This window comes from Heteronotia binoei, chromosome 17 (assembly GCF_032191835.1).
Source record: "Heteronotia binoei isolate CCM8104 ecotype False Entrance Well chromosome 17, APGP_CSIRO_Hbin_v1, whole genome shotgun sequence".
In the NCBI taxonomy this organism is placed as follows: Eukaryota; Metazoa; Chordata; class Lepidosauria; order Squamata; family Gekkonidae; genus Heteronotia; species Heteronotia binoei.
In genome coordinates this window covers 2,343,783-2,359,423 of record NC_083239.1, presented here as the reverse complement: position 1 = coordinate 2,359,423, position 15,641 = coordinate 2,343,783, and the positions used below count along the sequence as shown (strand labels likewise).

At 44.1% G+C, this 15,641-nt stretch overlaps 1 protein-coding gene and 1 non-coding gene across 2 annotated transcripts in view; both read left to right on the top strand.

Moving 5' to 3' along the window:
* Nucleotides 1–15,641, top strand: part of ITPR2 (inositol 1,4,5-trisphosphate receptor type 2) — a 320,928-nt gene that overhangs the window by 35,770 nt on the left and 269,517 nt on the right. Inside the window, exons 3-5 of the mRNA XM_060257486.1 lie at nt 2,119–2,234; nt 4,706–4,792; nt 10,917–11,075. Of these exons, the coding sequence (XP_060113469.1) occupies nt 2,119–2,234; nt 4,706–4,792; nt 10,917–11,075 (362 nt within the window). The remainder of the gene's footprint in view (nt 1–2,118; nt 2,235–4,705; nt 4,793–10,916; nt 11,076–15,641) is intronic.
* Nucleotides 8,126–8,197, top strand: TRNAP-GGG (transfer RNA proline (anticodon GGG)). Its single transcript has one exon. It is a non-coding gene; the product is annotated as a tRNA-Pro (tRNA).

The window sequence follows — 15,641 nt, the reverse complement described above, 5'->3', positions numbered from 1 at the left end:
CTTTCCACGGGTGCTGCTGCAGTTGCACTATATTACACCCCCCACCAGCTCCCTCAGTAGCTCTTTGCTTTCTGCTTCTTGCCTCCCTCCTCCATCTCTCTTACACAAATAGCACTAGAGCTCCATGGCTGCTTTCTGCTTTGTATGGGAGAGAAAGGAAGACAAATCTCTGTCTCTCCCTCTCTCTCTCGCACACAAGTGTGCATGTGTGCACACACAGAGATTCCACTTTGTTCTTTGGGTGGCGGAGGGAAGAGAGAGAAAGAAAACAGCTTCAGGACCAGCAACATTTTATTCTGGGTATAAGCTTTTGTGTGCAAGCACACATCTTGAGAGGGAAGGAAGGTGGGTAGATGGATTCTTCTGACAAGCAGAATGTACAACAAGGAAATTATTTTGGCTTATTCTGAAAAGTAAAAAAAAAGACTGGATTTCTCTGTTCCTATTTGGATTTATTTTCTTTCAAAAATACCCTGATTAGGAATTAGAACACTTAAACTGGTCCTTATATCTTGGAGAGTGGAGTGATTGTAGATGACAAATGATAATAACACACATTGGTAATGAGACAGGAAAACTAACTCTGAATTCAGTCCTGGAGGATGCATTGTCTTGAGCTTCATTATCAATTGCAATTAGGAAAGCAATTTCTATTTCTAATCTCCCTTTGAAATTCCTTTGTAAGAGTACTGCTACTCTTAGGTCAGCAACTGAATGTTATGGTTTCCATTTACTCTTTGCATCCTCCTGGACCAAACTGAGACCTAGGTTTCCTATCTCATTACCAATGCTGGTATCTCCATGCCTACTACCTCTCTCTATATCACACCTAATCCAATCAAGCTTGCTATTGTCATTCATCTGCTATTGCCATTTGACATCTGAAGTCACCTTTATAAAAAAGTGTACCTCTCTGTTACATTTTACATGTTACATTTTATGACACGCAAGGTCCAGCCCAACAAGTGAGTTTTATGTCAGATCTGGCCAGGGCTTTTTTTGTAGCAGGAACAGTAGGCCTTGTGAACTCTTGGAGGATTGGCTACATCAGGAGGTGTGGCCTAATATGCAAAGGAGTTCCTGCTACAAAAAAGCCCTGGATTTGGCCCTTGTAACGAATGAGTTCAACACCTCTGCTTTAGATGGTCTACATGATTCTTTCCTCCATTGATATCCTTACAACGCTGTAAAGTACGTTAGGCTGAGAAAGTAGCTAGATTCAAGACCAGAAGCACCTCACAGAGTTTGTAAACTGGAAAAAAAAAGTTTTAAAAGTCAGCTCTCTCACAACTTTAACAGTTTGGCTCACAGGTTTGTTTGTTTTTTGGCACACAACACTCACAGCTTAGAGGGCCATTACTGACCACCACTGAACTTCATTTGCCACATTGTCATCCGCTCATCCAGTTTGTGGAAGTCCTCTAGGAGCTCTTCACCATCAGCTGTGGGTTTTACCATTCTGAATAATTTTGTGCCATCTGCAAACTTGGCCAGTGTTCTTCTCCACCTCTACTTCCAGAGTGTTGATGAATAAATTAAATAGTATCAGTCCCTATACTGATCTTGGTGGGGCTCCCACTGTTTTATTTTCCTCCATTGTGAGAATTGCCCATTTATTCCTTCTGCTTCCTGTCATTCAACTATGTAGATTAGCCAGGACACATGTGAACGGAGAATGTTCCCGGAATGCTCTGCAGGACATGGGTTTCCTTGAGAGACAAGTTAGCATGGAAAAGTTTCGCTGAAGGAAAATAATCAAATGCCTGCCTGTGGATACAGGAAAGACAACTGGATTGATGGCTGTACAATTTTTGTGAGGCCTTTGTGGTGTCATTAAAAGACTGTACAGGCTCTAATATACAGATATGTCAAGGAGGAGCATATGTCCTCAGAAGTCAGTCACGATGGGTTTTGTAGACCTTAAAGGTAAAGATAGTCCCCTGTGCAAGCACGAGTCGTTTTTGACTCTGGGGTGACATTGCTTTCACAACGTTTTCACGGCAGACTTTTTACAGGGTGGTTTGCTATTGCCTTTCCCAGTCATTTTGTGGACCTTACTGCTGGGTTATTGCGGATAGGATTGCAGCCTTAAAAGTGACTTTGTTTTCTTGTCCTCAGACTGTCTCTTTAAAGTATGTCCTATGAACCGATATTCTGCACAGAAGCAATACTGGAAAGCCAAGCAGGCAAAACAAGGGAATCACACGGAAGCGGCACTGCTGAAGAAGCTGCAGGTAAAAAGGCACTATGGCATCCAGAACCTTTCAGGCAATGGTTGTTAATTTGTGGTGTGAATGCAATGGTTGTAGCTGGAGATGAGAAGGCCAAAATATGCTTCTCCTAGTTAGCTCATCCATTGCTAGATAGTTAAATCCAATTTTGATTTCTCAAATGGCTATCCTGGGAGGTGGGATGGTTGTCTTTCTCTTCCCGTAGCATGTCTTATTTTTCAGCAGTGAAATGCGCTTGAATAAATATAATGAATACCTATTGGCTAGTGCCTTTGAAATTCTCTACCGATGAGTGACTCCTTTTACTCCCTCCCTTTCCCCTTCATGCAGTTTATAAAACTTTAAAATAAATGCAGTCGTTTTACTGGTTTTCAGAAGTAGAATGCCAGCTACTGAAACATTTGGACACACAAGTGCTCATATGCATTTTAAGAGAGAGAGAGAGAGAAGAAATGAACATTAGGGTTTGTAGAATCTTTCGGGCTCAAGTGCCGTGTTCTACTGGAGAAAGTTTTTCTTCCAGACGTTTCGTTCTCGGCTGGAAGAGAAACTTTCTCCAGTAGAACACGGCACTTGAGCTCGAAAGATTCTACAAACCCTAATGATGATGCCAGCCGTGAAAACCTGAAATCTTTGATAAGAAATGAACAGTTTGCGAACACCCAGGGTTGGCGCCAGGGCTTTTGGGACCGTAGGCGAGGCCCCCCTGCCTGCACCCTTCCTCCCCCCCCACCTGTGAGCAAAGCCAAAGAGGCAGAAGAGGGTGACGAGGGCAAGGACGGTGGTGGCGCAGCAAGACTCAGCACCTCAGAGCCAGGGCAGGAGTCTTGCTGCGCTGTCCCCACCACCAGAAGCACAGAGCCGGGAAGACTGAGCAGGGGCAGTGGGGCGACACATGTGCTCTGAGGTGCTTGGTCAGACAATTCTTTGTCTTTTTGAGAACCTTATCTCATTTTTAATCTCCCCTTCCCCCCTGAAAGTAAAGAAGAAGAATTGCAGATTTATACCCCGCCCTTCTCCCTGAAGTAGAGACTCAGAGCGGCTTACAATCTCCCATGTCTTCTCCCCCCACAACAGACACCCTGTGAGGTGGGTGGGGCTGAGAGGGCTCTCACAGCAGCTGCCCTTTCAAGGACAACTCCCACGAGAGCTATGGCTGACCCAAGGCCATTCCAGCAGGTGCAAGTGGAGTGGGGAATCAAACCAGGTTCTCCCAGATAAGAGTCCACACACTTAACCACTACACCAAACTGGCTCTATTTTTGCCAGCTAGAAAATGGCTGTAGAGAGCAAGTTTGGTGTAGTGGTTAGGTGTGCGGACTCTTATCTGGGAGAACCGGGTTTGATTCCCACTCCTCCACTTGCACCTGCTAGCATGGCCTTGGGTCAGCCATAGCTCTGGCAGAGGTTGTCCTTGAAAGGGCAGCTGCTGTGAGAGCCCTCTTCAGCCCCACCCACCTCACAGGGTGTGTGTTGTGGGGGAGGAAGGGAAAGGAGATTGTGAGCCGCTCTGAGACTCTTCCGAGTGGAGGGTGGATATAAATCCAATATCATCATCATCTTCTTCTTCTAGAGGGAGGGATTAAGACTAATCTCCCTCCCCAAACCACTTTTCTCCTTGAAGAAGCAATCCTGGTAGCTAAATCTGGAAAAGGCAACAAGAACAGTAGTTTATTTCAAACAGTAAACCATTTCTAGTGCGTGGTTGAGCCCTAAGTGTATGTTGGGCATTAATTTTGCATTCTAAGAGCAGAATTGCATGCTGTACGCTAATGTGCATAAAACAAGCCTGCGAGCTGCTTCTGGAAGGAAAAGGAACTTTGAAGTAGAGGAACAGCACGTGAGGTTTACTTCATATCTGAAAAAATAACTGATTTTCTTAAAAGGGCTTCCAGTGTGTGCTTGTGTATAAACATATTTCTCAACTATTTGCAGGGTGGGAGGGAGGGGCAGTAGAAAACTGGTGGGTGAAGTAGAGGCTCAACGTTCCCTCACCTCTTGCACTTCCCCACTCCGAATGACCACCTCCTCACAAGGTTTGTCCCAGAAGTGCACATGGCAGATTTGTGTTTAGTGCATCATTCCACTCTTAATGGTGCAGAATTGTGCTCTTCTACGCCCATTGATTTAAATGGACTTAGGGCCAAATTGTACAAGATGATTTTTAATGAGTTGGATTGAGTTTCCCAGAGCTGAGTTGCTTTTCTCACAGGCACTTAGCAGTTGTGGGGAATGGCAGTGGGGCCTTGAATCAGCTCAGGACTGCGATGTTGGGGAGTTTGGTGAACCTATGTGACAGTGTGGCTGCAGGGTAAGTGAGTCAGGTCCATTCCTCTGGACCAGACTCCCTGGATCTGACGTTAAAAATTATATTGTGTCGTTTGCCCTTAAAGCTTTTGTGTACCTCTGGTTAGTGCAGTAGAGGCTGAGGCCTGTTTTTGAAGTCTTTGGCTTCAACCTTGCCAATCTTGCAGCATGCAGCGGAACTGGAGCAAAAACAGAATGAATGTGAGAACAGGAAGCTGCTGGGAGAAATTGTAAAATACAGTAACGTCATACAGGTGAGTTCTGATCTCCAGCCTCCCCAAAAGGGGAGGGCAGATGGTGGTATAATGTCACTAACAGTCAAGAAAGTGAAATCAATATGCTGTGCCACTCAGTACCCAGTGTCCTCAGTTCCACAGCGGATGTTGCAGAATAACTGTGGAATAACAGTTGTGATGAGTAAAATTAGTAGGAAGGAGCTGTGAGAGCCAGTTTGGTGTAGTGGTTAAGTGTGCGGACTCTTATCTGGGAGAACCGGGTTTGATTCCCCACTCCTCCACTTGCACCTGCTGGAATGGCCTTGGGTCAGCCAGAGCTCTCTTATTTGGGATAACCAGGTTTGATTCCCCACTCCTCCACTTGCAGCTGCTGGAATGGGCTTGGGTCAGTCAGAGCTCTCTTATCTGGGAGAACTGGGTTTGATTCCCCACTCCTCCACTTGCAGCTGCTGGAATGGCCTTGGGTCAGCCAGGGCTCTCTTATCTGGGAGAACCAGGTTTGATTCCCCACTCCTCCACTTGCAGCTGCTGGAATGGCCTTGGGTCAGCCATAGCTCTGGCAGAGGTTGTCCTTGAAAGGGCAGCTGCTGTGAGAGCCCTCTCCAGCCCCACCCACCTCACAGGGTGTCTGTTGTGGGGGAGGAAGGGAAAGGAGATTGTGAGCCGCTCTGAGACTCTTCGGAGTGGAGGGCGGGATATAAATCCAATATCTTCATCTGCCTCACAGGGTGTCTGTTGTGGGGGGTGGGGAAGGTAAAGGAGATTGTGAGCTGCTCTGAGACTCTTCGGAGTGGAGGGTGGGATATAAATCCAATATCTTCATCTACCTCACAGGGTGTCTGTTGTGGGGGAGGAAGGGAAAGGAGATTGTGAGCCGCTCTGAGACTCTTCGGAGTGGAGGGCGGGATATAAATCCAATATCTTCATCTACCTCACAGGGTGTCTGTTGTGGGGGAGGAAGGGAAAGGAGATTGTGAGCCGCTCTGAGACTCTTTGGAGTGGAGGGCGGGATATAAATCCAATATCTTCATCTACCTCACAGGGTGTCTGTTGTGGGGGAGGAAGGTAAAGGAGATTGTGAGCCGCTCTGAGACTCTTTGGAGTGGAGGGTGGGATATAAACCCAATATCTTCATCTACCTCACAGGGTGTCTGTTGTGGGGGAGGAAGGGAAAGGAGATTGTGAGCTGCTCTGAGACTCTTCGGAGTGGAGGGCGGGATATAAATCCAATATCTTCATCTATCTTCATATTGCCTGAAAACAGATGAGGAGGGCAGGACAGCTGTCTCTTGAGAATATTTGAGCAAGTGGTGCTTTCCCCACTCCTTCATGGCAAGCTTCACTGACCCCAGTCCTCTCTTCATAATTCATTTTGTCCTCCTCTTCACAGCTCTCTGTATCCCTACCTGTAGAAATTCCATTTTGTCACCACTGAGGGCAGGAGCTGATAGTGTTGATGAAGCTCCCTTCCTCCTAGCCTGGCCATGCATCCATCTAGTGTGGGAGGTGCTTCCCATGGTTTTGGGCAAAGAGAGGTTTTTTCCAAACACCTGCTGTCTTGAAACTCTTTAAGTGGAGACTGAACCTGGAACTTCCTTCATAGAACGCAGGCACTCTTCCACTTGACTCTTCCCACTGTACATTAATGTACTTTGATGAAACTGTGTATATAGGGTTGGATTTTCAGTTGCCATAATAGCAGACATGCTGGCGTGGATAACCGGAAAAAAGCCTGCAGAAAACCCCTACGGTCAATAAATGTTCACAGGAAAATGCCCACGTGGAAATAAGCCCATATGGAAGAAAGCCCACATAGAAAAATACCATGTAAAGCACCATAACTATTTATAATTGTGGATAACCATTCATCTCCATTTATGAGAATGAACAGTTATTACCTATTTTATGTGATTATAGGATTCAAATATGTCATATTCACATGCAACAATCTGTGCTGCGATTTTGTCAAGTAAATTAAATAATAATCTTGCTATTTGTATATTTGAGCTGCCTGTGCATTAGCCAAGATTGGGAATCCATAGCTTCATTATTTCAAACATTCTGTCATAGGTGTCCGTTCTTTTTTTGAAGTAAAATGTAAATACATGGTGGGTATGAATTACCCAGCTTGGAATGCCATGTGTACGGTTGATAAAAAATATTCGGCACTTTATCAAAGGTGCCATCTCCATAGATGGTATCTTTGTTTAATTCGAGCATAAGACCTCTATCGCCTAAAATCAGAATTCTGTATGGATTTTCCACATTGGAATCATGACGTATCAGTTGCCTATACTTCTCAGGAATGTCAAAATTTATGAGATTTGGATTAGGCAAATTAATAATAATAATAATAATAATAATAATAAATTTATTTTTATATCCCGCCCTCCCCCGCCAAAGGCAGGCTCAGGGCGGCTAACACGACATGGTACGCACCATGATTACGATAAAATACAATCATTACTATAAAACAATTAAAATAAATAAAATTACATTCATAGATTAAGTTAAAATTAGATAGACAGTTAAACCATTATAAGTTATAAATTGCTGCTTGTTCTATGATAGTGAAGACTTCTTGCAAGGGATAATTGGGCATATGGGCCAATATATCATTATTTAACCCTGACATCACATTTCCCATTACATTGTGAGAAGTAGCACTTACTGCTCTCATGTCTTTCCTCATTTTCCTTCCGGCAACATTAGCTGCTGCTTATTGAGGACAGGAGTCCAATCCAATCCAAATACCTTTATTGGCGTAGAAATAAAAAGTACAGCATGGCAAATTTACACAGAGTTTCAGTTATAAAAACCAGTCAAACATCAAGAAGGGGAGCTGGTCTTTTGCTCCCTGATTGTTATGGCAGCCAAAAGATACTTTGCAATTAGGCTTGTGATATGGGAACATTGGTCAGATAGCGGAAAGGAAACTAACTTCAGATAATCCAGAAAGGTTAGACAGGATAGGTTTGAATATACAGTCCCGCACTTCCCCATAAAAATCACAGTGAGGTAAGACATGGGCGACTGTTTCGAGGTGCCTTCCATTACATGGGCAGAATCTTTCCTGATAAGGGATGTTGCCAAACCTCCCAGATAGTACCGCTGAGGGTAAAACATTGAGTCTTGCTAACATAAAGGAGCAGTGCAACTGGGGTGATATAAACTGGGAAAGGTAGGCAGCAGGCAGCCCATAATTTGGTATTAGGGAGGGACAGTGGCTCAGTGGTAGAGCATCTGCTTGGTAAGCAGAAGGTCCCAGCTTCAATCCCTGGCATCTCCAAAAAGGGGTCCAGGCAAATAGGCATGAAAAACCTCAGCTTGAGTCCCTGGAGAGCCATGAATGGGGTTGTGGCTCAGTGGTAGAGCATCTGCTTGGGAAGCAGAAGGTCCCAGGTTCAATCCCTGGCATCTCCAAAAAAGGGTCCAGGCAAATAGGTGTGAAAAACCTCAGCTTGAGACCCTGGAGAGCCGCTGCCAGTCTGAGTAGACAATACTGACTTTGAAACAGGCCCATTCCCCCCCCCCACCAATTAAAAGACCCCCTTGGGTGGCAGGGACAGCGTGCAGTTGGGGCAGCCTGGGGTGGCAAAAACCCCAGTCTGTGAAAAATTGTCTTCCACGAAACCAGTCCCTGGGGGTTGGGAGACACTGCCTTAATGGAAGCATGGTCTGAAAAAAAGGCAGAAAAATGTAATAAAAGCATTGGCACTGGGATATATTGTTTTCTTTTTAAAGGCACCCCCATCCACCAAACTAAACCACAGACATATGGTCACATGCTTCTTTGGCTAAGGAATTATTTCAGCAAATGTGCCATATTAAGTCAACCATATGGAGCACATGGCGTTAACACATTACCCAAAACACATTCTAAAGAAGTACAAAAAAAGATAGCTGGCTGCTTTGAAGACCTTTCAGCAGACATACCGTTTTTTTTTAGTTTCCTCCCAATCCTATGAATGAGAAACATAATTTGAAAAAAAACATGCTTTACTAAATTAAAACCCTGCTACTTCTAAATTAAATTCTTCCCAGTATCTAATTTTTTGCCCCTTAGCAAGAGGAAAATGTGTGGAGAACTTACTTATGTAAAAAGTCTTGCTTTCTTCAGCACCTGGCTAATAAAGGGCCTGGATCATACCAGGCCAATCATTTTATATCTCTACCATTGTGCAACTAAAACGACCATCCTGACTGCAGAGACTGGTCTGATCCAGCAGGGTTCTTGTTTATGTTTATTTCGATTTATACCCCGCCCTCCCCGCTGAGGCGGGATCAGGGCGGCTTACATCAAAATCATAATATACTATGATTGCAATCATAAAATCAATAAAACCATTAAACAATATAAGTTAAAACAATATAGAGTTGGTACTAACAAATTAGATGTTACTCATATTCTCAGGACGACAGTTCTTCCAGAATTATCCTACGGTGGACTGAAGGCTTGCCGGAAGAGAATGGTCTTACAGGCCTTGCAGAACTGAGCGAGATCCTGCAAGGCCTTAACCTCTTCCGACAATTGATTCCATCAGGAGGGGGCTGCCACTGAAAAGGCCCGATCCCTGGTGGTCGGCAGTCTCGCCTCCTTCAGCCCGAGGATCACTAGGAGATGTTGAGATCCAGATCTTAGTACTCTCTGGGGAACGTGTGGGGACAGACGGTCCCTCAGGTAAACGGGTCCTTGGCCATATAGGGCTTTAAAGGTGATAACCAGCACCTTGTAATGAATCTGGTACACTATTGGTAGCCAGTGCAGTTTCTGCAGCGCTGGCTATATGTGCTCCCACTTGGGCAGCCCCAATAACAGCCTAGCAGCCACGTTCTGCACTAGCTTATGTTAATTATGTTACCCAGCCCTCTCAACTGCTGCCATGGCTTCCTCCTCCTTCTCTTTCTTAAATAGTAAAAGTAGTTAAGGCCTCATAGTTCTATGAAGCTAGGCAGGGCTGACTCAGGTAAGTACTTGGAAGGGACGAATCAATAAACATAGTGGTGATGAATTAAAAAAATGGTATTTGTAATTGTAATTCAAGTTTATTTCAAGTTTTAATAATTAATAAAAATGGGATTTTTCCATGTGGGCTTTCCGCCCCATGTGGACAATTTTCTATACGGACTTCTTTTCATGTAGGCATTTTTCTATGTGGGCTTTCTTCTTGTGAACATTTATGGTTGTGTTTTTTTTTTTCCTGTGAGCTTTATAGAACTGCTGGCATGGGCACTTCTGACTGAAGAAGTGGCAAGGATGCTCTTTGCTGAGTATTCCCTTTTGCCTCATACCCCACTCTGCTCCCACACTTTTCCCATGACCTTGTGGAGCAGAATTTCAGGGTCACCTAGGAGAGGGGAGGTTCATATGATGCTGGCTCTGTACATGTTATAATAATAATAATAATAATAATAATAATAATAATAATAATAATAATAATAATAATAATAATAATAACTTTTTATTTGTATCCCGCCCTCCCCGCAAGCAGGCTCAGTGCGGCTCACAACATGTAAATACAGTATACAATAAAACCATGTGCATCAATTATAAATTCATATACAATTTCAATTATAAAATCAACCTTAAAATCATTAAAATTACATTACTTAAGATTATGGTGCTATAATTAAGATCTTTCATAAAATCCAGTGATTAAAGCGTAAAACATAGAACATTTCCAACAGGGCTTTCTTGGCTCGGTTTTATGTGAAGGCTATTTTAAAGAGGTAGGTCTTACAGGCCCTGCGGAATTGATCTAAGCATTGCAGGGCCCGTACCTCCTCCGGAAGTTGGTTCCACAGCTGGGGGGCTGCTACAGAGAAGGCCCGATCCCGGGTGGACTTCAATCTGGCCTCCCTTGGCCCAGGGATATTCAGCTGGTTCTTTCCAGCTGACCTCAGCGCCCTCTGGGGTTCATGCGGGGAGAGACGGTCCCTCAAGTAGACAGGTCCTCGGCCACATAGGGCTTTAAAGGTGATAACCAGGTGTTCTTCCAGGCAGCAGGGTTGGAAGTCTTTGCATAGATCCAACCAGCCCAGGAGGAACCACAGAAGTAACAATATCAGGTCTATGTCAGGCTTTGGCTGTATTGTCCATGTGTACATGTATGCATGTGTGTGTTCATTTTACTATTGACAGTTGCTTCACATCAAAAGCAACAAGTACCTTACAGTCAACAAGAGATTGCCAGCTCTGTTGGAGAAGAATGCTATGCGAGTCTCTCTGGATGCTGCTGGGAACGAGGGGTCATGGTTTTACATCCAGCCCTTTTGGAAGCTGAGGAGTGAAGGCGACAATGTAAGTGAGTGGAAAAGAAAACATTTATGTGTGAAGAACTGAGTGGTGCTAGGACAGAGGCCAGAGTCATTTTCCCACATCCAGAATGTTCTAGAATCTTGAACCGTTTGTAAGAGCCGCAGGGCTGTCTTGCCACTCAATTCTCCAGTGCCATATGCTCAAAATAGGATTCAATGCATCTTGGAATATCCTTTAAAAAAGGTTGGCATTGAATAGATTCCATATTCAACCTGGGCCCAAGCAGGACTTCTCTTGTAATACAGTGCTTTAAATATGTAAGTAGCTCCTATGTATATAATTTCATGGACCCGTGAAAGGGGGGGGGGGAAATCATATCATTCTGAACTCGGCTTCAGAGGTCAGGTGCAGAAAGGTAAGGTATTTTTACAAACCTTAGGAAGTCCTCAAGTGTGTAAAAGAATTCCAAAATATAGACAAAGTGTGTGTGCATGGAAAGGGGGGGGGGCGGTCAACCACAACAAAACAGAGATCCTGGTTGGCGTTATACCTAGCACCCCAAACGATGAGGCATTTTAAACCAAAGAAAATAAGGAATGGCCAAGGGGAAGGGAAGAAAGCGGTGTAATGGTGGTTGGGAATGGAGTGAGGCTTGGTGGGCATGGAGGAAAAGGCAGTGAGAAGAAGTCAACAGAGGTGAGAACAAGTATAGGCTCTCTTATTTCAGGAACTTTTCAAGGAATTATGGCTCTCATTTTCTGTCTCTTAATGACTAATTCAATTCTACAGGTTTGTTTTGTATAATGCATTATCTGGTCTTACATGACAGTAAGTAAACTTTATGTGCAGCATGGCATGTGAGAACTTTTTCATCATTGAATGTTTTGGTGTTGAAAAGATGCTCATCAATATATATGCATGTGTGTGTTTATGAGCATGGTGATTCCAGGCGAGGTTACCAATATCTATTTCATCTTTGTAAAAATAAATAGCGGGGAAAAAAGAATCCAATTAATTAGTTTTGACTTCATTTATTTAAGGGTGGCATTTGATATAATACTGTTTAAAAATCTTGGTTCAATGCCTGGTCTGATATTGTTACCTAGCAGTCAAATGGAGAGAAAACATGGCTCAGTGGTGGTGCACTCAGGGGTGTGAACTGGCAGAGACTGACCAAGAGAGAGATCTTGGGGTCGTGGTAGATAACTCACTGAAAATGTCAAGACACTGTGCGATTGCAATAAAAAAGGCTGCCATGCTGGGAATTATTAGGAAGGGAATTGATAACAAATCAGCCAGTATCATAATGCCCCTGTATAAATCGATGGTGCGGTCTCATTTGGAATACTGTGTACAATTCTGTCACTGCACCTCAAAAAGGATATAGCATTGGAAAAAGTGCAGAAAAGGGCAACTAGAATGATTAAAGGTTTGGAACACTTTCCCTATGAAGAAAGGTTAAAGAGCTTGGGGCTTTTTAGCTTGGAGAAACGTCAACTGTGGGGTGACTTGATAGGGGTTTACAAGATTATGCATGGGATGGAGAAAGTAGAGAAAGAAGTACTTTTCTCCCTTTCTCACAATACAAGAACTCGTGGACTTTCAATGAAATTGCTGAGCAGTCGGGTTAGAACAGATAAAAGGAAGTACTTCTTCACCCAAAGGGTGATTAACATGTGGAATTCACTGCCACAGGACGTGGTGGTGGCTACAAGCATAGCCAGCTTCAAGAGGGGTTTGGATAAAAATATGGAGCAGAGGTCCATCAGTGGCTATTAGCCACAGCATATTATTGGAACTGTCTGGGGCAGTGATGCTCTGTATTCTTGGTGCGTGGTGGGGGGCAAAGTGGAAGGGCTTCTATCTCCACTTGTGAACCTCCTGATGGCACTTGGGGGGGATTTTTTTGGCCACTGTGTGACACAGAGTGTTGGACTGGTTGGGCCATGGCCTAATCCAACATGGCTTCTCTTATGTTCTTATGTGACACAGAGTGTTGGACTGGATGGGCCATTGGCCTGATCCAACATGGCTTCTGTTATGTTCTTATGTGACACAGAGTGTTGGACAGGATGGGCCATTGGCCTGATCCAACAGGGCTTCTCTTATGTTCTTCTGTGACACAGAGTGTTGGACTGGATGGGCCATTGGCCTGATCCCACAGGGCTTCTCTTATGTTCTTATGTGACACAGAGTGTTGGACTGGATGTGCCATTGGCCTGATCCAACGGGGCTTCTCTTATTTATATTTTTTATTTATTTATCTGAGATTTATATCCCGCCCTTCCCACCAGGTGGCTCAGGGCGGCTTACAACATGTAAAACTAACATAAAAACATAAAATTAAGCATTAAAATTAACATTTCATAGTTTATAGTTAAAAATTTAGGCATTTGTTATGTACATAAACGTTAAAATCATAGTTCTGCTTAGTTCAAATGCCTTTGGAGTTAGACTCTTGTGGAATGAGTCCCAACTGCCCTGACATATATCCTGCTACAGCAAAGAGTGTTGTGAGGAAAGTGCATTTGCTGCATAGCATTTCATGTGATCTGATGAGCCACTGGTAAAAATGTAGGGGTAGTAGCAATACTTAACTCACACATTCTTAGAAAACCTTTCATTAATTTTATGTTGATAAATAATTCATTATCATGAAAGTGTAATAATTTAAATTATTACTAAAGCAAAAAGTCTCCTGAAAGACCAATCTGAAAGAGCTTAAATGTAGTGGTACACATTGTAATTCATTACAGAAACAGCAAAAGAAAGGGGAAATAATTCCTTTTGAACTTCTGTCTCAAGCAAAACATTGTTCTTATGTGACCCAGAGTGTTGGACTGGATGTGCCATTGGCCTGATCCAACAGGGCTTCTCTTATGTTCTTCTGTGACACAGAGTGTTGGACTGGATGTGCCATTGGCCTGATCCAACGGGGCTTCTCTTATGTTCTTATGTGACCCAGAGTGTTGGACTGGATGTGCCATTGGCCTTATCCAACAGGGCTTCTCTTATGTTCTTATGTGACCCAGAGTGTTGGACTGGATGTGCCATTGGCCTGATCCAACAGGGCTTCTCTTATGTTCTTATGTGACCCAGAGTGTTGGACTGGATGGGCCATTGGCCTGATCCAACAGGGCTTCTCTTATGTTCTTATGTGACACAGAGTATTGGACTGGATGTGCCATTGGCCTGATCCAACAGGGCTTCTCTTATGTTCTTATGTGACACAGAATGTTGGACTGGATGGGCCATTGGCCTGATCCAACAGGGCTTCTCTTATGTTCTTATGTGACCCAGAGTGTCGGACTGGATGTGCCATTGGCCTGATCCAACAGGGCTTCTCTTATGTTCTTATGTGACCCAGAGTGTTGGACTGGATGGGCCATTGGCCTGATCCAACAGGGCTTCTCTTATGTTCTTCTGTGACACAGAGTATTGGACTGGTTGGGCCATGGCCTGATCCAACATGGCTTCTCTTATGTTCTTATACACTTACTCTGTGTGCAGAAAGACCTACATTCAGTCCCTAATATCTAAACGATCGTTGTCTGAGATCCTTGAGAACCACTGTCAATCAGAGTTGATGGTCTGGTTGGTGGCAGGTTCATATGTTCAAACATTCGGATATAACAAAGGCCGTAGAAAATAATGCACATTTTAAAAAGTGTTCTAGAAGACTTCTAGAAGACTTTGGGTGCCACATTCCCTGGGTGTCCAAGCTTTATTGAGAAGCATGGCACATCACAGGGAGAGCTTTCCTGCTGAAATGCAGTGGTTTAGTGGAACTCTTTCTTATTTATTTATTTGATTTATATTCCACCCTCACCAAATGGGCCCAGAGCGAATCCCAGCAACGCAGAGTCAAAAGACTCATTTACAATAAATTGCAATAGATTAAAAACATTAAAACAGGAAAAATCAAAGGTAGCAGCAGCTACAGAAGAAAGACCCTTTAAGGCCACATAATGGAGTAAGCGGATACTTTAGTAAGTTGGGAACTGGGGCAGGGAGGCCAGTCTGAGATGGACACCCACCGCCTCACCCAAAGGCCTTAGGAACAGCTCCATTTTACAGGTCCTGTGGAATTATACAAGGTTCTGCAGGGCCCTGATCTCCAGTGGGAGCTGAATCCACCAGCCTGGAGGCAAGACCGAAAAAGCCTTGGTCCTGGTCAAGGCTAGGCGGACATCCTTTGGGTCGGGGTTAGCCAGCAGGTGTTGATCATGTGATTGCAAATCTCTTTGGGGCACACAAAGAGAGCAGTCCTTCAGATATGTCGGTCCCAGGTTGCATAAGTCTTTCAAGGTTAATACCAACACCTTGAAGTGGATCTGGAACTCAATTGGTAGCCATTGTAAGCAGCACAATACTGGCGAAATGCATGCCCTCATAAGCAATGCTGTCAGCAGGCACCTTGGGAGGGACGGTGGCTCAGTGGTAGAGCATCTGCTTGGTAAGCAGAAGGTCCCAGGTTCAATCCCTGGCATCTCCAAAACAAGGGTCCAGGCAAATAGGTGTGAAAAACCTCAGCTTGAGAACCTGGAGAGCCGCTGCCAGTCTGAGTAGACAATACTGACTTTGACGGACCAAGGGTCTGATTCAGTA